Source organism: Achroia grisella, unplaced genomic scaffold, assembly GCF_030625045.1.
Source record: "Achroia grisella isolate CSIRO2021 unplaced genomic scaffold, CSIRO_AGI_Agris_v1 utg782, whole genome shotgun sequence".
NCBI lineage: Eukaryota > Metazoa > Arthropoda > Insecta > Lepidoptera > Pyralidae > Achroia > Achroia grisella.
Window position 1 is genome coordinate 2,653,213 of NW_026713022.1, and position 23,751 is coordinate 2,676,963.

General features: G+C 31.0%; 1 protein-coding gene across 1 annotated transcript; it reads right to left on the reverse strand.

Moving 5' to 3' along the window:
- Nucleotides 1–2,664: 2,664 nt before the first annotated feature.
- LOC131851226 (uncharacterized) lies at nt 2,665–15,104 on the reverse strand. The gene is made up of 3 exons (XM_059201682.1): nt 15,056–15,104; nt 8,553–8,802; nt 2,665–6,112 (listed from the first exon to the last, which is right to left on the reverse strand). The coding sequence occupies exons 1-3, from the start codon at nt 15,056–15,058 to the stop codon at nt 5,877–5,879; spliced, it is 489 nt and encodes a 162-aa protein (XP_059057665.1). The 5' UTR covers nt 15,059–15,104; the 3' UTR covers nt 2,665–5,876.
- Between the last annotated feature and the right edge of the window lie 8,647 nt (nt 15,105–23,751).

Here is a 23,751-nt window from a genome sequence, read left to right on the forward strand (position 1 = left end):
TCATATGTAAATTTAGAAATCGCACGTGGGTTGTCGGGCGCTATACTGGGTCAAAGGTGTTAAAACACAGAGCAAAGAAGTAAGTAAAAACAAGATTTAATGATAAGAATATACTTTGACCACCTTTGAATGGCTTTACACAATCTTTGTGTAAAGCAAATCAAAACATATTTATTAATGTACATCTATTACAGACTCTTAATGATATGTCTAATCTACCATCGGTTCGGGGTGCTTTCGAGAAACTCAGCTCGTACCTATTCTTTTCAAATAAGGTGGTATACATGGTAACACTAATACAGATTAATTTTTAAATTCAAATTTAGAAGAATAGAGCATATGCTATTACAATTTTCTCCAAAGCGAACAGTGTAATTCGTGTTCGTTACCCAACATACTAGTCCCAACAAGCAGCACCCGTTCACGAATATGACGGTATATATACCATTGTACTTGAAAAAATGAGTTGATAGTAAAATGTCATGTATTACGAATGCAGTAAAGCTAATTATTCCGTTTCATATTTATGACTTACGACTTTTTTGTCGAGGTACCAGAAAAACATATATCTCTGTTAGGACGTATCTCCTACAATATATATGAGTTTAGTGGTAAAACAAAAATTAAATGTATAAAGTTTAATGTGTACAAGCTCGCTGGATGTGAAATAGTGTTCATCGAATGTGCCAAATGATTGGCTATTTGTCATTGCAATTCCATTCGTAATGTTATAATAAATAAGAGTTCAAATTGTTTACTTCATGTAACGAAGCTTAACTATAACGGAGCCTCTATCTACTTTATATCCTGATTGTACTAAATGTATAATTAATGTCCTAATTCTATACATTCTGGGCCTATATGTTTTGTACATCTATCTATAGGTATGTGTACCTAGTAGAATTATAAGTAATTATATATGTGAGTAGTTAATTAGAACGAAACACTGTAGTGTATACTAATATATAATAGTTTATCTAACAAACCAACTGTATTAGTAAGATGATGATGATGTTGATGTCGGACAACGCTCTAATATTTAAAATGACAACCCATCAGTTGGCTTTTTGGAGAAACTGTTACTAACTATGCCGTAAATCTGTGCTGTAATTAAACCAAAGAAATCTATTTTAAATATCATTGTATGAGAATATATATGTTAAATGTATGAAATAAAAAGACGGAAAATTATAACATATTTTTTTATTTGGTCTTCATTGCGTTATATTGGCAAGTTGCCGTATCTCGTTTGACTTTTATTGACTTAGGAGTTAGGGTTTCTTCGCTTTGTGAAATCAAGGATCAGGGAAATAAAAAAAAATGTAACAAGAAATAATAACAATTTAATTAACAATAACAATTAAACAACAATACTGTGCGGTTAACTTAGTTCTATAGCGCACCAGGTAGAAATATTTAATAAAAACACACATATTAAAAAAATATAAAATATCAGTTATAAAGTAAACAGTTTTAGTACACGTATCATTAACAACTGTAACTTTTACTTAATACTCTTTATTTGAAGAAATAGAAGGAAATGCATACAGTTATACTGGTTATAGTAGGAAAGAGATGAAAAATGAAATAAGAGGTAAGTAGTAGAGAACGCAGTGAGAAAAGACAAAATAAAGAGAGAGAAAGCAATATAAAGAAATAAGAAGACAGATGATATATGAATAATCATTAATTCATGTAATTTTATATTAAGAAGTGAAAAAAGGACAATATATAAATAAATCTATAATATATAATTTCTCATCGATATAATTTTTATGCTCAATAAGATGTCCAAATGCATATAATATCAACATATACGTAGTCAATAAAATCGATACCTGTGTAGAAATAAGAATATATAAACATAGATTCAGTTAGGAAAGAAATGGAAGAATACGTAGATAGAATGAAATTTATTATAATATTAGAAATCAGAGCATAAGGATTCTAGGTTATGAGTGACAGATGATGGAGAGACAGTGAGAGAAATAGACAATAAATATAAAAAAATAAATAATGCTGTGAATAAGTTATAGATAGGTAAATTCGTATTTTAGGATATATATAAAGGTAATAAATATAGAATGAAAGTTGCATACTGCTGTAGCAAGGAAATGTATGAAATTATATTTACGAAATGCAGTAGAAGTGGAAAAGACAGAAGAAATAAAATTTAAAAAAATAAATCTAGAAGTAATAGAAGAAATAATATTTAGTTGATAGAATAAATAAAAATGAGAAGAAGTATAGGTAGAATAAGATCATAGAAAATAATGGTAAAGTAGAGGATCAGAAGACTAAACGATATAGAAGAGTTCATATAATGATAGAAACTAGTAGAAAAAGAATAATAAATAGATAAGGTTTAGAAAGAAATTTGAGTATAAGAGATAAGAAGAAAAACAGTGAAGGAAAAGAAGACGGAAAATAGCGTAGTGATCATAGAGATATATAAAAACATAGAGTAAATTATGGAATTACAAAGATATTATAAATATGACAGTGTAGTAGAAAGAGATATAGAAATTAAAAATAGTAAAGTAATAAGTTTATAGAATATAAATATTACCGAGTATAGTTTAAGAAACAATATAAGAAGATATTTTTATCCTAATAATAAGTAAATACAGTAGATTGTTACATATATAAAATGTGTGAGTGAGAGAGAGAGAGAGAGAGAGAGAGAAAATAAAGAAAAGAATATTAATATCAGGATGAGCCGTTATATTTAAAACAAATAGATGAAGGATATTATAATATCTTTTGTAAGAAATAATGCTTCTGAGCGACAACATCAGTGTTCACGTTTTATTGTGGCGTGATCTTTTACTTAATACATATGTATAACATATTTAAAGTTTACTTGTAACTTTACTTAATTGTGTATATTTGTTAAACCGTCTGATACTGCAGTTTTACCCACACTGATAGTTATATATGTACATATCATGACACACACAGGTTATGGGAACAAGACTTAGGCTAGTGGGAGCTTTTATCATCGCTACTAAGCAAAGCATTTCGATAAATTACTGGTATCGTCTGCCACAAATTTTAGCAGGTATTAATTTATATATGAAATAATAATATATATTTTATAATGATTTAGGAATCATGTGCATGAGCAATAATGTCTATAATAAAGCATGAACTGTCAATAATAGTGGCGTGAAGTGATAGAAAAAAAGGAATGAAGTGAGCTGTGTGATGTAAGAGAAAAGCAAATATAGATAGAACAGAATAATGAAAATATGAATAGAAAAGTAAAAGATACATTCGAGCTAACGATTACAGAGACAGAAGATAAGTTAGGAAATATTTTTAATAATAGAATGAAGCGATTACTTATGTATACTAGGTATCTAAATATTTAATTGCAAGAGAGAGATAGTTAAAAGTTTGTTGTTTGGAGCGACAGATAAAAGAAAGAGAACAATGAAAAAGAAAGACATGCTAGTTTTGTGAAGTGTAAGAATTTGAAAGTGATAGTGTAAAAAAAGAATAGAACGTCTTACTTAGTGATTCTGCATCTAGAATAAGTGTAGTGTAAGTAGTCACGATGAAATGGATGGTGCTAGTTTGAGGTGATACAAAAGTAAATGAGAAACGAAGGTGAATGGTGTTTGTAGTTGGCATGAAGAAAAAGATATATATAAAATAATTGTATAGATGGAGTAGACGAAGATAAAGATTAAAGAGGACAGAAACTACATTTATGATTTAACGACATTGAAAATTATTGGAGACTAAAGCTAGTAAATAAAGAACAGACAGATACTATAGTACTACTAGGTAAATAAAAAATGTCAGTCTTTAGATTTTTACAGAAGAAGAATGTAAAGGTAAATGAGTTTGGGTTACTTAAAAGAAGATGACTTTAGAAAAAGTAAAATTAAAGATTTTAATACAGAAAAAAGAGTAAATGGTTTGAGAAGAGAAACAAATAAATATAGAAAATATAAAAAAAAGATTTTAGCAAGAAAATGTAAGTGATGAGTAAGATAAAAAAAGTATGAAAGATTATTATGTGGATAATGTTAAATGAAGATAAGAAAGAAATATAAATTACTAATATTATTATTTAATAAAAAATGTAAAATAAGGTAATAGGATAATGACGGGTGAAAGTGTGATAAGCGTATAATTAAATATTACGTTGGAGAGAATATCTAGAAATCTAGGGCATGAATAATAGACAAGAATGCAAGTTAGTGTATATATAGTATAAGAAGTAGTGGTCAAGAGACTATAAAGAGTATTAAGAAGTAAAGAGAAGGCAATGATATAAGAAAAGATGCGCTAAAATGTGTAAACATAGTAAAATAGTATAGCAGCGTGTAGAATGAAGAAAGGAAGTATGATAGAATATTGATATTACAGTTGAGATTAGAAAAAAATCATAATATTAACTAAGAAACTTAGGAAAGAGATCAAAAATTATGTAGGAAACGGTGTAGACATTAAATACATATTTTTTAATTACTTAAAAAATACATCAAGTAAGATGTGAGGCTTTTGTTAACAGTATAGATTTAAATATTATTAAAATGCATGGAAAATTTACCATAGTAAAAGTAGTCAGATTAGCAAGAAAAAGAAAGGAATGAATAAAATAATAGGAGTGAAATAAACAATAGAGGAAATAGTAGTAAAATAAAGAATGCACGTGAAGTTCAAGAGTTGTAGGTTTATAGAAGCAAAGTGAAAGCATAAAAGATATTTATTTTATATCTATTTTTACTAACTAGTCTGTGGGTGCTAGGCAGATATTCGTGTTGTATAAGTGTGAAATGGCAGATAGATAATAGAAGCAGGAAACAACGTGATACTATGAAAAAAGAAGTGAAATGCTAGATTAAAAGTAAATATTTATAAAGTACATAAAAAGTAAGGAAAATATACTTCGAAACTAGAATAATAGTACTAAATATCACTATAGTGATGGAATAAGCATAGATACTCTAGAAGCTTGGTGAAGAAATATGCTGAATGAAATAGAAATTGATAAATGATCAGTTACAATAATCGATATATAATGCAAAATAGTGTATATGTAGTACGCGTGTATGTATTACATATGTGAGAGTTTATGAGTAAAGACTAAAGACTAATGATCGTAATGATATTCAATATATTCATGATGAACGCAAGAAATGCTAATGCGAATGACATGATAAATTTCATGCAACCGGTGCAGTTACATCATATGATATAATATTTAGTTGGTAGATACAACTAATTAAAGTGAGTGTAGTGAGTGAAAGTGATAGATATTGTTAGTTACAATAAACTATGATGATAGAGATGATATTATGAAATGAAACGAAGATGAAGGTAACATGTATATATTTGAAAAGACAAGTAATGGTAAAAAGTAAGAGAGTAATAGAGTACAGATAGAGAAGTTATAGATATAAATTAGAAACAAGCAGAAAGAAGGAAAGCGATAAGGTAATAAAATTTCTAGATTGCGATAGAAAGTAGGCGTAGCTTAAATATAAAAAGCAGAAGTGTATAAAGATATTAAAAACATTTTAATAACAATTATAACAAGTGTATAAGCAGTGAAACAGTGAAATGTTTGATGAATTTTACTACTATTTCACTACCTTGGTGCGTATCACAGTGTTCTTTTAAAACTTATAACTAACGAGGAACTTTTTAGTGGAGTATTTGCGTTTTATGCGGAATTAACCGTTTTAAACAAATGTGCGGTAATTCTGCTCGACACTTAAATTATAAGTAAAATCATTTTCGAATAATACTGTCTTTGGTAATAATTAGAAAATCTTACTCTAAATTTTTTACTTAGAAATATAGCAAAGTGCGTTTGTCATGTGCAACTTGTAGTATAAGTATTGGCTAAGTTTGGCGCATTACTTTCTGTAACCCGAATGATCGTCATGGTTATTTATGGGGTAGTCCGCGTACCATCCAAAAGCACCTTGATCCCCGGTGTGGGCCCCAAAATCGACGTATTCTCCAAAGTCTGGAGGCCTCTCAGCAAGATGACTATCAGCCCCTAGAGTGGCTGCTCCAACAACGTCATGTGGTTGCTTTTGTACCCGAAGTAGTCTAGTTGAATCTGTTTCGGATGGCGCCAATGCTATAGCTGTAATTAAAGAAAATAAAAATAAATAATGTCATAATAATTATAAATCAAGAGTTCTGCACAATTCACATAGTGCCATCTAATCCTAAACAATGCAGAATTTATAGTATGTGTGAGTACTAGACAACTAATATAAATAGATAAATATAATTTTATTTTAAATTAACCAGAGGTATACAGACATACTTAAAATACAATTGTTTTGTAGTGCCTTTAATTAAGACAAGTTGTCATGGCATGACATGGTGTCATGAAGTGCTAGATTATCGAGGTCGATTTACGCTTTTTTTACGTAAGTAAACAATTCTTGTACTCATTGACTAACTTTCATGTCTTATGGAAATAATTCGATGATTTAATGAATCAAATAAATAAACACTGTTACGCAATTTGTATTATAAATAAACTATTACACAGATAGGATATTAAGTAAAATATTCAACAAAATAACAATCTTAACTAGATTTCGGTTCCGTACGTTCAACTGTAGAACTGTAGAACAAGAAAGCAGATATTATGCAACTAACACGGCTTTCGACTAGATGCAAGAATTCTCAATTGCAACATTATATTGTAGGTACATTGCAGGTCAACTCTGGTGAAATATCAGAGCGGTATCGATCAATTCATTTTACCTCTGCGGTATCATGTGACGAATTGTGGGTGTACCTAATGACATAGATACTTATCCACAATCTGAACTGGAACTATTTGTCACGAAGTCACGATTTTAATTACGTAAGATTAAGTCATACTATAAAATAGTCGGCGTGCAGTGATTTGTGTGCCTACATGTACTTGTGGATTGCTCGTATATATACATAGTATATATAACTGTAGGTATAACTACTAGTTGTTATGTGTGACGTCGTTTACTTTTTGTGAGATAAAAAATAAACTATCTTCGGCTGTCTTTGAGATACAATCAATATTTACATCAAGGACTGCAAAAAGTTTCGTATTTATACTATTCGCATGAATTAGCTTTCAATGCCTATTCAAAAACATCTTTAAATTCACTAGCTACCAGATAAATAAATCAATGATCTAGTACAAAAGTTACGTTAATTTACGTTAGATACTAAAGTTTTTAATACCTTTATATGGTCTGTATCAACAATTTAAACTGTCACAGTATAGTTAGCATATTAATTATAGAAATTCAGAAAATCAAATTAGTAAAACAAGTTTTATTTGTCACTTCTAAAGTGCCAGGCATATACCTACTAAAATATAAAGGTACTAATTAAATTTAAAGTAGACTAGACCGGAAGATTACAGGGTAATAATATCACATGAGATTCAGAGAACAATAGTAGAAAGTGTCTAAAATTATTTTTATCTTTTGTATATCACTGCAACGAGTGTATTGAATGTAAAACATGTTGCCAACATTCATGTACATATGTCCACATAGAAAGTTGATCCTTTTGTATCGCAGTGAAAGTGTCGGCGAACTAATCTTGATGGAAGGCCGTACAGATTCACATTATGGATTCACCTTTTTCAATATTTCACAAGTCGCGGATCAACGATACATAACATTGACCTCATTAAATTATTTACGCTTTCTTTAATTAACCTTTAATTTCATTCGCGTTAATTCCTGGGGCATGCTGATTTGAATATCGTGACATTTTTGCTAGTACTATACACTTATTTTACTCGAGTGGTAAACAGGCTGATGGTTTACGTAATAAAGAAAGAAATAAAGAAAGAAAGTGGTAACCGTCACCTATATATAGGTATATAGATTGCCATGGAATAACCAAAATTCGATATTTCCGTTCCCTATATTGCAACTGCCGTAGCATTGCCTTCACACGTTTTATGTTAAATCTGAATCTCAAATCTCACATTTTATGTAGTAGAAATAAATGAGACAGAGGTACAAAAGCTACAGCTACAGTAAATCCCTACTGTACCTTTCCACGTATTTACATTTACTGTCATCCTGATGTTTTTTTACTACAGTGCGGATTTTGGGATTTCTTAGTGATTAATTGTTAATTATTAACAATAATATCTATTATTACATTTTTATTTATTATTCTAATTGTTAAACTGTCAATTTTAATATCATTCATATGAGAATTAGTCAACTTTTAGCAACAGTTACGTAATCATTTTCTGTCTACATAAACTAATTAGTTACCATTTATTCTAGAAAGTGTGAGGTCTATTGCATTTATAAATAATTAGCTGACCCATGCAACTTCGTCTGCATCACTCTTATTTGACATTTATCGTTATATTTCTCCCAATATATATAATATCTTATTAAATTATAGCTTATATGTTATCCTGACATACGAACTATACTATACTACTGTTTCAGTTTCATCAAAATCCGTTCAGTAGTTTTTGCGTGTAAGAGTAACAAACATCCATCCATACTCACAAACATTCGCGTTTATAATATTGGTAAGATTCAACTTACCCTGTTGCTGATAATGCGGCAACGGTTGCAGTTGCTGCAACGGTTGCAATTGCTGCAGTGGTATTGGTTGGTAGTCCTGTTCGTACAGGTGTGGTAGCGGTGGCGGCGGTGGTGGTGATAGCGTCTGCCGCGGCACCCGGCGCGCGCGCATTTGTGTTAGATCGATGAATGCGATTTGGTCTGCTGGCACTGCGATGTAAGATGGCATCGCTGTTGACACAGCTGCGAGTGCAGCCAGGATTATGACGTGCTGCAAAAAAAAAATTTAAATAAGTAACATAAGATGGCCTAAATTTATTTTCACAAAACTTACAAATCCCTACAATAACTACATTACTACACCCGTGCGAAGTCTGGGCGGGTCAGTTGTCAACCTATCAAGTAAGAAAGTATGTTCTAAAATGAACAGCATGGGAACTTGCAATAAAAAGTATCTAAGCGTTGCTTCACATAGCACTATTAATTGGTGCAATAAGTGAACTATGCCACCGGAGGTACCTATCTGTAGGGTTGCCAGATTGTTTATTTAAAATAAAACGTATTTATGTTATTAAATGGTCGTTTGTAACCCTTTTTTAATAACCTATACATAGTTAAATTTAATGCTTATTTTATAAATCTCACGCACTTTCACCTTAACAGCTACTGATTCCATCATTCATATACATATGTTGACTCAATTTGATTCATGTTATCTGACTACACAAAGATTGAGTATTTGCGTATTGGATTCTATGTTCATTATCGCATTCCTAATCCCTGTTAATGTTTATATTTATATAAAACAACATTTATTTAAAAGAGCAATAGAAGTTTGTCGCTCTTTCTTCTTGTGATGAGTCTGTGTTCCGATTAAGTGTAAAATAAACGAAATATAACTATTCGAAACTGCGTATATTATGTTATTTTAATAAAGATTATTTTTATTTCTATTTCCATCAATAATTTATAAATATGTTCCTGTATATTTGTAAACTTTCCTCGATTAAACGGCTCTTACTGAAATTTAACCTAAATATAAATTTTATTACGTAGAAGGACTAATACAAATAATTTAGTTAAATATGTTCCTATACTGTATACTGGCAGCCCTATGTATTAGTGTGTGTAGATACATATGGTTCGGCAAGCACCGTGGTTGCGCAACGGTAAGTAATTGGAACTCACGCTTAATGCCATTGCATTCAGACATAGACAGACTGACATAAGCTGTGAACCGTATCAGAAGTTCATTGTTTATGGTAAGAATGTGATCACTATAATTGAGAACATCCAGCCTTAACTGGATCCGATCCGGTGTATATTGTGCAGTTTTAAAAATCTGTAATTTGATAGTGGATTCTAATCTTTTCGGTGATGGTGAATACAGTAATAACGAGATGGTGATGAAATTTTTGTAAACAGTGATTATTGTTACGCTGTAAATGGGTACAGTTTTTAAAATAATGCTTATTTTGCAGAATATTTTCTCCATTTAAAATACATAGTTTGGCTTTTTTATGTAACTAAAATGACGAACCAGCAGGCGATCCTGATGGAAAGTGCCAAAAATGGCCATTCCACTTACATTAAAAATATAATATGTATATAATTTACCAACTAAATAGAGGTATTATTAATTTCTTGCTCTTTAAAGTTACGTACAAAAGTAAGTATCATTACTGACAATTTGAATGCTAATTGGCGTTTTACATGCATCTCTGAATTACCTACAACCGACGCGCTCTGGGATTTAATGGCATAAAATTGCCTTTCAAGGAAGTCTGTATAATACGTAGGTACGGTACTTACAACTTTCTACATAATGTTCCGAAATATTTTACGTCAATGTTGCAATAAAAGAATATATCTTTTGTTGAGTAAAAATTTAAGACATGTTAAATTTTAATAACAAGCAATTCATATATTCAAGTACTGGCTGTACCTACCCGTGGCTTTATCCGCATGATATTTGTAGCCTATATGTTATTCTGATGTATAAGCTATATTACTGTAAAGTTTCATCAATATCCGTTAAGTATTTTTTGTGTGAAAGAGTAACAAACGTCCATCCATCCATAATTCCATATTCACAAACTTTCGCGTTTGTAATATCTATTAAATAAGACTTTATTTTTATGACTTACTACACAAAATTGTCTGTGATAATACTTACATAATTACATGTAAGTACATATATAAGACTTGTATGGTCATTAAAATCGTTCAGATCTAGTAGCATTGAGTATTTTTTATACACTCCAATCCAGTGTAATAAAATATTTTCAAGAAACCCATAGATACTAATTCCAACAAGCCTGTATTGTACTATTGCCTGCAGTATCATATAAACACTTTTATACCATATCACAATAACACCTTATTGAGATAATAGAAATCTGTCTATTTACCAACATAGTTACTATGACAAAGTTCTAAAATGTTTGAACATAATTTAAACTCATGTAGGCGTTTCAAGTTTGACACTTGGTATTAAGTTTGGCATTGGATACCAACTGTATCCTCCCACATAACCCTTTCATTTCAAAAGTCCATACGATTGTAATATGTTTAAATGTCAATTTTATGTCGGAAGTTTTATAATACATCCATATATAGAGATACATAAGTATTTGAGATGCAATCTGTTTTGGTGGGGCATTGTGTAGTCATGGAAATCCAACGCCTACTTATATTCACAGTAAATATCCAAAAACTTACATAATAGGTGTCTATTTAGTAGCAGATTTATTCTTCTGCGTGTTAAACAATACATTTTAAGGATTAACCTAACCCGGTTTAAAAATGCAAACAACAGTCCCACCCTTTAATATAATTTAAACTCTATTAACACCAGACATAAGAAATGATTTCTATTAAATTAGACATTAATAAAATAATTATGAATGTAAGTAGGTATCATTCATATTTTAAATACGTATTTATTTAGTAGCAGATTTATTAGTCTGCATATTGAACAATGGACATTGGTATTATTTAAACTGGTTTATAAATACCAACAACTAGCCTGCCTTTAATAAAATTTAAGTTCTATGAACACATGTCGTAAGAAATTATTTTAATTACTTTCGAAGTAAAAAAATAGAGATTTGTACGAATAATAATTTACAAGCGTGCGAGTCTGCTATGGGTAAAGTTGTTGATACAGTAGTCGTAATAGGTGCTAAGTGCTAACCCAACAAGTTAGATCCCACGATTTACTTTCAAACTGTTATAAAGGGAAATTATTTTATGTAACCGATTTGTCGTGGTATTTGTGCAGTATTTTTGTATGTCTGGTTACGTTCACCGATGACATTTAGAAAGTTCAGCAAATACAATTTCATGGCTTCATACCGCGTACCATGTTACACAATAGTATCGGGTAAACGCGATCAGAAATCATTGGAGCATATAAGATAATAATAATTGAATTGCTTTAGATAACAAAGACAATTCGAATGGAAACCTTTAAGAATACTAATAATATCACTCTACTTCGTCTGCGCAAACTTCAATCTCCTATGTTGCCTCATTCTAGGTTCTTTTATTAGAAAAAATATAGTCTATGCCGGTCCTTATAGCACAGTCTATCTTCATGTCAAATTTTACTTAGTTTCGTTCAGCCGTTTATTTGTGAAAAGGTAACATAAACAGGCAGACAGATACATTTTCGCATTAATGACTGACTATAATATATTCTAGTTAAGTGCATAAATAAAAATAATTAAGTTCAATTTCCCAAAAGTTATTTTTTATCTTAACTAGTTTATGTTTGCTGGACGTATGCTTATGTAAGAGCGTAGATAGAGTATATATTCTATTGCTACTGGTAACCATACCAGTAGCAATAGATGATTTGATCTATATTATTACCTTCGCATATATATTGCTAATATTGGGAACAGTTATTGTTTCAACTTTTAGTAAAGTATCCTATAAGGTCGAGAATCTCGTAACCTTTGCCTGCCTTCATTTTTAACTAGTGCCCAGCTTTTGGCTTAAGGGAGAGCACCATTTTCAGGATTTCTATGTAGCACCAGACTCCAATAATGTTAATCTATATACTGTATTAAGTTTTAATAGTGATAGTGTTTTAAAGAAATGAACACGTAAGTTCGGGATCTTTTAATAACTTGAGTGGAAAATATTTTAATTTTAAAACCCCTAGAGATACTCAAATTCTATACCTATTATTGTCGACAGGTTTAGATGTCCAATTCCTTATAAGAAAGTAGGTAGTTAACCAAGCTTTGAATCTGTAATGACTGAACTATATACTTTATCAAAATATTAAATAAATAAATTTTTCATTAACTTTATGGTAATAAATTTACCTCGTTTTAGTACAATAATATTTTATATTTATTTGTTCCGCGCGAACGCACCCGTTCCTGGTCACCTTGTATGCGCGGGTTCCGCCAGTGAAAGGTCTTTAATATTCCTTTCAATGCCATTTGCTGATATATACCTACGTATTTACTGATAATACAATTAAACAAGGTATCAAGATTTCCGTCGCTACAAAATCAAGGTCGAATGCGGAGATAAGCGGGAACTTTATTGATTTCGAAAAACTTTTTGCCCGGAATTCCTCTATTCTATATAGACTTAACTACAGAAGACTTTTTACAGGAACTATAAATTTGAACTTTAATATTTGCAAATCGCTAACGCGGCCATTATATTCTGGGAAGGTGGGTTTTCGTAGTGATTTTTCAGTAAGAATATCTCAAAAAAGGGTACTTGAATAATGTGGTAGTATGTAAACCCAATCGAATGACGGTTCGTCGGGTACCGTGCGGCTTTAGTGGACAAAAATATTACCTATATACCTATAATTAGGTACTTAGGTAAGCGTGGTAGAATACGTAGGAATTTTCCCGCTACGGAGAGAGATTCAATCTTTCTCTATCCATTAAATTATATTTTTATCCGTAAACATTTCCAAATTTTAATATTCATATTTATTTTACCTATTAACAATTGATTTTATCTTCTGTGACTTTATAAATACTGCAATTTCATACACAATCTCTACTAATCTACCCGAATACTCTAATAATCCTAATAAAACTAATAGGTACCTACGTGTATATATATGTACAGCCTATTTATCCCACTTGCGAATACAGACGAGTATATTTTATATGTTTTCCAAAAAAATTTTTTCATTAACAATATACCTATTTACTTTATAATTGCTGTTAAAACAATAATTTAAATATTATGTGCTAATACCTAATGTTTTGTGTACTCGTGGCCTTGTTCGTTTGTTCACGCTCTGTTTAATAACAGATATCGAATTAATTAACTGCAATATGCAATTAGTCAGTTATATAGGCCACTATGAAATACTGGCACGCGATAAAAGTAGTTAACTTTATTACTTTTAATACATATCACCATAGAGAAACATTTATGTGTCTATGGTATCATTAACGGAGCATGCTATTTTGCAATGCACAATTAATGTATACGCCTACGTGAGTTTAAATAATCGAAATGAACAGAATTAGAAAAGAGACTAAATCCCATTACCAAAAAATGAAAGAGATAAATAAAAATGAATATTAATTTTCTCTTTGTTTGACAACATATTTCTGATTATGTGTTTTGTTGTTAAAAATAAAGTAGGTACCTAGTTAATTCTTTTTCCTTATTAATTATTTTATCAATCATTTTTAGGTCAGTTATTTAATCATAAAAAAAATTCATTAAGAGGAGTTAAAATAATCGGCTGCAAACGAATGTGTATGATAAAATATACCAAAAAAGACAGTTTCCATTAAGAAGATTCCTTTTAAATATATTCACATCACGACCATAACCTTAAATGGTGTAATCAGGGACAATTTGTCGATTTTTGCAACTATAGGAAAAACGGTACGGTCTTATGTCACTGATTGTTAATTACCGGAGAATATTTATGTAATCAATTAATCAATGCAACTTAACAGCATGATTTTTAGGCTATTAAGGTATACCTATGGTATAATATACTAGACAAAAATATATCTACATATATAGTTATGAGAAATAACATAAAGTTACAGCTTTGACCTATAAATTACTATCATTAGCTTTACCAATTTTAATAAAAAGTTATACGAAACGAATATATAATATATAACGATACGAAAACATTAATATTTTATGGCACAAGTTATGCCTTCAGGTATTCCTTATGGAACTCCGACTTTTTATAACATGCTAACGCATATTTAAACATGAATCGATGAATTAGAATATTTAAAAGAAGATAGAATCAGGGAAGAATTTTATAAAAAGAAATTGAAGTGTAAGGATTTCTATTACTTTCTTAAAACTAGCGATAATATAAATTATGAAAAAAAGTAGATAACAGTTCTAATTTTTAAAACACTAACATAAATAAATATTAAAATAATGTTACAAAAAAATGTATACCATAGAGTATATCACGAAGAAGTATAAACTTTACATAATTATCTACTTAAAAAAACAAACACAAACTGAAACGAAAGTGAAATTATGAAACTGACCATTGTATTGCGTGGTTGCACTGGTAACAGACACTGTGAGCACGCTCGCCTCGACTGAGCTCGCTATAGCTGTTGCTACAATTTTTATAGCAACCTTTCGACAAAGCAGTTTCACTTTCTACTCAGGTCCGGTCCAACATGATCCACTTTTTTACGGCTGCCACCATGTTGAAGCCTTTAAAGGTAAACAAAGACTGTTTCACCCCCGGGCGTGGCGTGAAATCTCAGGAAAATTATAGCCACTTGGCATTTTCTATAAAGTTTCTTTGCAATATTACTGATTGATAATTCCGATACTTTTACGACATTGGATTATAGTTTTAAAACTAATAAACTGAATGCGGCCTGTCGTTGTACAGCTATAACTGTATAAGCTACAAATATTGTTTCGTAATATAATTAATGTTTAGTAGTATAAGTCTAAACAAAAGTCTCATAGAGATGAGATGCTAAGAATTTTCTTTCTGAATTGATTGAAAATATTAGATATGCTTGTAAGGGAGGAAATAGGCGCGGGCGAGGGCGGACACTGACAAATTGTTTTTTCTATACATATAAATAAAATTGGAGTGTGTGTTTGTAATATTGAAATAATCGCTCCGTGAAGCCTGTGAAGACACCAGGAGTGTTCTGCGCTGTTGGGAGGAGCTTGGCTGGCTACTTTAGTAGCCTGGCTCTGAACGCACAACGGCCCGAATGAGAGGCTAATTGCGGAGACTGGAGTCCAACATACAATATTGAAATAACCGTTTTTTTTACCACATGCATATGAATACGGTACATACACCAAAATAACATTTTTTACAATTTTTGTCTGTCTGTCCGTTTGTTTCGGCTAATCTCTGAAATGGCTGGACCGATTTTGACGGGACTTTTATTGGCAGGTAACTGATGTCATAAGGAGTAACTTAGGCTACTTTTATTTTAGAAAATAAAGTTAAATTCCACGTGGACGAAGTCGTGAGTGTAGTAAGTTAAAAGTAAAAATCTATAATATTTGAATATAAAATATTTTCTATAACTTATTATCTCTTTATTCTAATATATAAATAACGTATTCAATGACTGTCAATTATATGAAATGATGATGCAGTATCTATAATTGTAATATATATTTACATATGTATATTATTATGCAGATATCGTATTAAAGTTTCAATCACGAGGTACATAAGTATATTTAACACTTTAGTAGGCCGTATAAATATTTTATAATTCATAGTTATTTTTATTACAATTACATTAATATTATAAATGCGATAATGTGTCGGTCTGTCTGTTTGTTACATTTTCTACAAGTAAACGGCTGAACGAATTATAATTTAATTTCACGTGAAGATAGATGGCATCACGAAGATGAACTCCGGCAACATTTCTTCTAAAAAAAAAAACAAGTCTAGAATAACAGATAATAAAATGTATTATAAGCATTTTATTTAGAGATTGTTACTAATATGCCAACTACTTAGTCTAGGAAGCTGAAAATTGGTTTATTTTGGTGTGAAAATAAACCAAATTTCAGGTTCCTAGACATAGTGAACATTGGATTTTTGGAATATCTTTTGAGCCTGGAAACCAATTACTTATTCATAAAATCCAATTAGCCTCAGATAATTATATAATAAACCATTAAAGTTCTACAGCATCGTAATAAATATTGAAAATGCATTGAGGTCTAAAAGGTCGAGTTGCGGCAAATCAATTTGGTGCGTGAAATAAGTATTAGATGCTTTAGATACCTAATACAGAACTAGTAATAGTTATTAAATTTCTAATTTGTACTACAATACCTACTAATACGTATAATAAATCAACTTTTAGGATAAAATAAATATCGCTTTCGATTAAAAACAATATATATAAATAGGTTAAGAATATATGGTATAACAGCTGTGTATAAATATACATTTAATTATTTTTAATTGATGATAATGGATAGGTACTATGGCCTGCGTTTATGGTTTACGTTGGAGGGACACCAGTGGAGTATGATAAGATTAGCCTGAAGTCAGGTCAGTTAGCCCATTGTTACTAATTTATCAAGATTGTTTCTAGGGGAAAACGCCTGGAGGTCTGACACGCGGTACATTGGTAGTAATAGGATTATCAGTCCACATACCTGCGAAGGAGTCAATTATTGGATTCGGACACTGTAGTCCCATCTGTGAGAAATCCGATCTCACAAATGGGGCGTTAATGTCAAATTGACAGCTAACAGTTGAAAGATTACTAACAATCGCCTTCCTCCTCAAGAATAGGTACTCTGTAAATCTTTACAAAATTACTACCGGTTTTGATTAATAATAAAATAACAACAATGACTACATTAGATACAATTACCTAAAATATGTATTACCTAATACAGAATAGAAGTAAAAAAAAATATAGACTAAGTACTTGTAAACAATAAATTACCCCGAAAATTATACACAACGCCATCGATGCCAAATTAAGTAGAGCTTTTTTATAGTTGGTAGGTACATTTAAATAATATTTCTAGTAAATAATTATTAATGCATACAGAAAGATACTCAAGACAATTCAAACTAATAGTATTTATTTATATAACAATTAAAATCAATATATATGTATATATAAACTAGCAGATCCGCACAACGTCGTCGGGTTACATTTTCCCCGTTTTGCAACATTATTCATTGCAGTTTCGTTCTTATTAGTCCTAGTAGGTATGTAATATTATATTATCTGTGGTCATAGCATGATGTTATCGCTCGTATATAGCCTATAGCTAATATTTTCATATCTATTCTACAGCCTTCCTCGATAAATGATATCGAAAACTAAATTTCGAAATCGTATCAAGTAGTATGGAGCTGAGATTGTGCCGAACATTAAAACTCGCAAAGTTTAACTTTTTATAATATTACCACAGATAACACAATTTTAATTTACAAATAATACAACTTTAAATAACAATTAAGATCTGTATGTACGTGCGATTCTTCGTGTGATACTTGCATCATGTTGACTTGACCATTGCAATCATAAAGTTCATATTATCAGTCCATTCTCGCTCCCACTATTCTGAGCTCTCACCTCCCACATTGTGAGGTTATTGTTTTGTAATTGGGATCTATCGCCCTAGATTTATCAGATTTATGCAAAAGACCTTGTAAATGCTTATTGTTTAATTAATTCGTTATTTACGCGTATTACGAGTTATTTTACGAGTAGAATAATTTATTAATTTGTTCTATTAATTAACCTAATTTATTAATAGCTGTTTCATATGAACAATTAAAAAAAATATATAAATTCCTATTTAACAAATATCAATAATTTTACTAATAAATAATATACTAAACAATATTTAATATAATATACATACTATATATATACCTCGGTGGTCTAGCGGTTTAGCATGCCGTCTGACTACCTAAGATTGCAGGTCGATTCCTCGCACGGTATAAACATTTGTATTTATAAGTATTATTGTTTGTATAGGTCGTTATACGGGTGTTTTCTAAGTATAATATGTAGGTATTTCTAAGAAAAAAATACATTACTAACTATTTATATTAGTACCTAGAACACAAGCTTTGCTTAGCGTGAGAATAACCAGGGCTTGACTAAGTGCTATGGGTATTAGCTATTGGGTAATAAATAGCAATAAGATATACCTAATTAAAATGACAGCGAATATAAGACATTACTACTATGTTACTATTTTATCTGTATTCTATTTGATCAAAAGCTTCCTTGTCAAAGTAAAATTAATACCAATTTAATTATGAACTTTCGCTTACATGATAAGCGTAAGTAACACTAGATTGCATTTATTAATTCATTTAGAAAGTAAATATTTTCTCTTGATATCATAAATTACATTTCATAAAAATGAGTTTCGCTAGTTATAAATCGTAATTTTCTAAAACTAAGACAATTAAATACCATATTGATCATCTGGATAAATGACGGTCCTCCACCGTACGTTTTTCTAGATTTTTTTCCGCGCACAATCACATTGCTGAATCATCTTCCAGTGCTATTATATATATATCCGATATGATATTGAAACCTTAAAAAAAACTTAATCCTTCTTAAAAGGCCGGCATAGTATTTGCAATTGCATTGCCTGGTGATGGTGCTCATAGGCGACGATCAATTAATTACAAAAAATAGCTATCGAAATATCGAAAGGACTAGGTAATTCAACAATAATATAAAAACAAGTAATTCGTAGTTTTAGGTAAATTTACGAATTATTTTAAGATTCTCAACTTAAGTAGCTAACCGAACTAAAAAACGTCCTACGTGAATAAATAATTTTAAGTATGAATTTGACGTGATATTAGGTAGAATTCGCGTAGTCGCTTTACATATGGGTAAACATACGAACATAACTATTTAAAATCTCCTTTATGTCAATGATACTCCTTTTTTTTTTCTCATTGTTCTGGATAAAATATTCATGAAGATATGTGTAGTGAGGCCTTGCTTACGACTTATGCAACAAATAAAACAATATCCCGTCCCTGTTTCTTGTTATCTTAGCTATATCTTATAGTTACCTACTATTGCATGCAACAATATCATATACGCAAGAATCATTGATCCAGGTAAAGATAGAGTACGACGACGTACGTCGTGCGTGGTGTAACCTGTTGTATACACACAGCATATAAATAATTGTATTAAATTTCACTTACACAATCCTTAACGCCGGCACCTATAGAATCCGAATACGGTATCTATTGGTATACGGATACGGTACGGTACCTACAGTATCTTATAAGGCAAAGGCGTTACAGGTGCAGGATTAATGAGGATTGTATTATGTAATTGGCTTGGCGAATAAGCCTACGACCCACCATATGGTAAGAGGATACCGTTGCCTATATACAACACGACGGACATCACGATATCATGTGATGCCCGTGATACCAGCACAAATAAGAGAATATTACGTAATATCACTATGTTATTAATCCAGAGGACTAAGATGTCATGCTCTTATCCTGCACTGCCTAATCGCACCCCAAGCCTCGCAGCTTACAAAACAAGCTGTTAGGCGGTTAAATAGGCAAGGTGGAAAATTACCTCAGTAATTGCAGACGCTAACGACTTCTGTAATTCTGTAAAAACAGTGTCTACCTCACGTAAATTATAGTTTTTATAATATCAGTGAAGTAATTCTTGTACAAGCTTCTGCTTGAATTCTGTAAAACAATAATCCTAACTGATAGAAATACGAAAAATGCTTGTTGTTACGGTGTTACCTATAGTTTTATGCGTTGATGGTTTGTCTTATAATAAAGATATATGGCATACCTATATGTACTGTTTGGGATGGTTAAGAATTTTATTTTAGTTAATTGCGAGAGGGGCAGGATTGTCCATTGCACACAGTGGCCTGTGACGATGACCTTCACCCGGTAGCTTCTAGAAAAAATAAGAACAAGTTCTTAGCAAATTAAACACTATGAGGTAACTACCCCATAGTGGTAGTTAAATTATCCACTATGGGGTAGTTACCTCATAGTGCATAATTTGCTGTATTTGCACTGGCGCCCCGCCAGCGCTTACCGTTAGTGCAGGCGAGGACGCATCATACGATTTTCAACCATTAAAAAAATCATGGTTGCACAAAAGAGTACTTTAGTCATCACACTTGGCGGGAGCAATTAGTCTCGATTTTTTTATAATAATCGGTATCGTCCCGTTTCGATTACGCGGGCGTGCTCCAATGAACATCGCTATTATGTAATTTCCAATCACGCTGTAATCTCTGTCTTAGTTCATTCAGCCTATGTTTTTATTTCCGATTTCTTAAGCGTTCGCAAAACAAGTTTATTGAATGACGGAATGGATAAATTGTGTTGAATTTATTTGATTAATAGTTGTTTAATATTTTGCTAATATTCATTTATTAACGTTAAAACAGATGAATTAATTATAAAAATTATAATTATACTTATGTAGGTACTTATAGGCTATCAGTCGATAGTATATTATAAATTCCAATTTTAAATTCTATTTAGTGCTTAGATAGGTATTATGGTATCCAATAAGAAAAAGTCACGCAAATTACCTACTTATTAGATTGTCTATATGTTTTTTACTATATATAATGTCTTTTTTACGTAAAAAAATGCAAGTCAAATAAGATGAATAGAAATTGTGAGCGACTCAATACTTATTTCTGCATCAATTGGAACAGCGTATTGTATACTTTTATTCATATTTAAAATTTAAATTCCAATTATATATATAGTACCTAGTTAAAGACACAATTTAACTAGGTACTATATAATACTATATATATATAATTGGAATCCAAATTATAGAAAAAAAGAAATGAGTTTAGATCCTACTTCTTCGTTCTGTGGTTCAGATGTATATACCTATATTACAAATATAAACCTACCTCTTGAATCACTCGTAACTATTGCTAAAACAGCATTAGAACCCGTAGTGTAGCTTAAAAGATCTAAGCGAACAGACAGCGGAAGCGACTTCGTTTTATATTATGTAGGTACATTGTAAATAATGATAATGCAATTATTTTTCTGCCCGTAGGTACTGGTGGTTCACACTGAAAGGATTAAAGGATATGGATAAACTCTCCACAATAGTCTAACCTGGGTATACATTTTAAGTCTGTAATCGGGGGGAATATAATATAATGTGGACTCATGACTCCATTACCAACAATGTACCATGTCAGGTTGAACTCCACGCGGTTCCCCCCTGATAACCATCATGATAAATTCCTGGTGAATTTGTCACGATGGGTTAACTGACCTGACCTCATATTCATCTTATCATCCTCCACTGGTGCCCTGCCAGCGTATATCGTTAGCGCAGGAGGGAGCATTCCATTCCATTATAATGCATAAAAATAATCTATCATCGTCAATGATGCCCTGCAAGGGTCATCCGAATCATGAGTTCAAAACAAGCCTGAACAATTACCGGAAACAATGCTCATTATTTGTCACAAATTATGAAAATCGATTCTAACTATTCTTCTATTTTTTTTTACGAATTTGCGTAACGCTTTCATTTAGTTAAGTAGCAACTTGTGTAGTTCTTGCATTGCGTATTTACAAGTTTGCTTCTTTTGTAAGAATTTATAATTACTAGCTTTTGGCCTCGAATTTTTCAGATTTTTTCTTATTAATTGTTTAACCAGTTGGTTGTATATTTAATATTTTGTCGTTTGTTGTATATTTAATATTTTGTCTATTTGAGTATTTAATTGAATTAGTGCTAATTGGTAGTTTGTATTCACACACTTCAACTTATAAATGTAAAGTAAGAATACAATTTTTTTTTATTTAATAGAGCAACACGCAAGTTTCTTGCTTGTTCTTCTTGTGATGAGGCAGCTTTCCGAACGAGTGGTATATTAAAAAAAATGTGATATCTATTCAAAAGTGCTTCAATGTAAGTTTATTTGAATAAATGATTTTCTATTCTATTCTATTCTACTTTGATCGTCTGAGTATGATTAACGCGTATTATTAGTTTGAGTCCTCCATGTGCACCTTTTTTGTGTATGTGTTCATTAAAGTAGGTAAACTAGTTTTAACGAGTAAATAAAAAAAATTAAAGGATATCTCGTACTTTTCTACGTTTGAAATGTTAAGGGGTAACGATTACTTTACGCGATAAGGCCGCCTTTTTCTAGCACATTCATATTAAGTTCTTTTTTGTAAATATTTTTTCCGTTATATTATTATTATTATCGTAGGTGTATTATAATTTTACTGACAGAACCTTTAACGTTCACTACATTCGCCTTTTAAAATTAAAAAGGCGGCAAGGCCTCATGTCTCGGCCACCCTACAACATAGAAATTTTCACTAATAACATAACATTCCTCAAAAAATTAACTATCGAAAAACAAAAAAGGAGGTTTTGTTTTAAATCTGACTGAATACTCTTCAATTGGCATATTAATGGGTACAAATTTCCAAAACTAAATATGTACCTAGCTATATATCTACCAGAGATTGGAATTGCCATATAATTTTCTACGTAATTGTAACATTTTAATTTTTACTTAGGTATTTGTCACTCGGTGAAACTAGTATCAGTTATACAGGCTCGGCCTAGTTTAGATACTACTTACTAGTAAATTCTCAGAAATGTATGCTTAGTATTTCATAAGAACGAAATAGTCTATGAGAATGACAGCAAATTTGCAATTTGATGCCAATATAAAAATATATATTATTAATTAACTACAGCATGATACTGATCAAATCGAACGAGTCCATGTATTTCAATTTTCGTAATTTTCACACAAACAGCGCAGTCATGTGTTTGAATTAGACTTGTAACTGCCAAGTGAAGTTGAAGCCATTACAAAAGATAAAAGGGTAATGATTCGTTCCGAGAGAGTTCGTCGCTTTCTGCGGCACATTGTTTTACACCATTGTTTAATGTCTGTTACATCCGATCACATTTACGGCTTAATTCGTACATGCTTAATTTTGTTTTGTTTTTTTTTTTAATTATATCATAATAATTGCATGCTATAATAGTTTTTTTCTTATGTGAATATCATCGCTTCTATACCAACTTTATTATAGGCTATAATGCAATCGAGAGCTTGCTACTCACCAAGTGTAGCGATATAGATAAAAGACTGTGTTACATTATCTAAGTGACTGGACCTAGCGGCCCTTATGCTACTAATCCAATTATAATGGTCATGTTGACGTCAG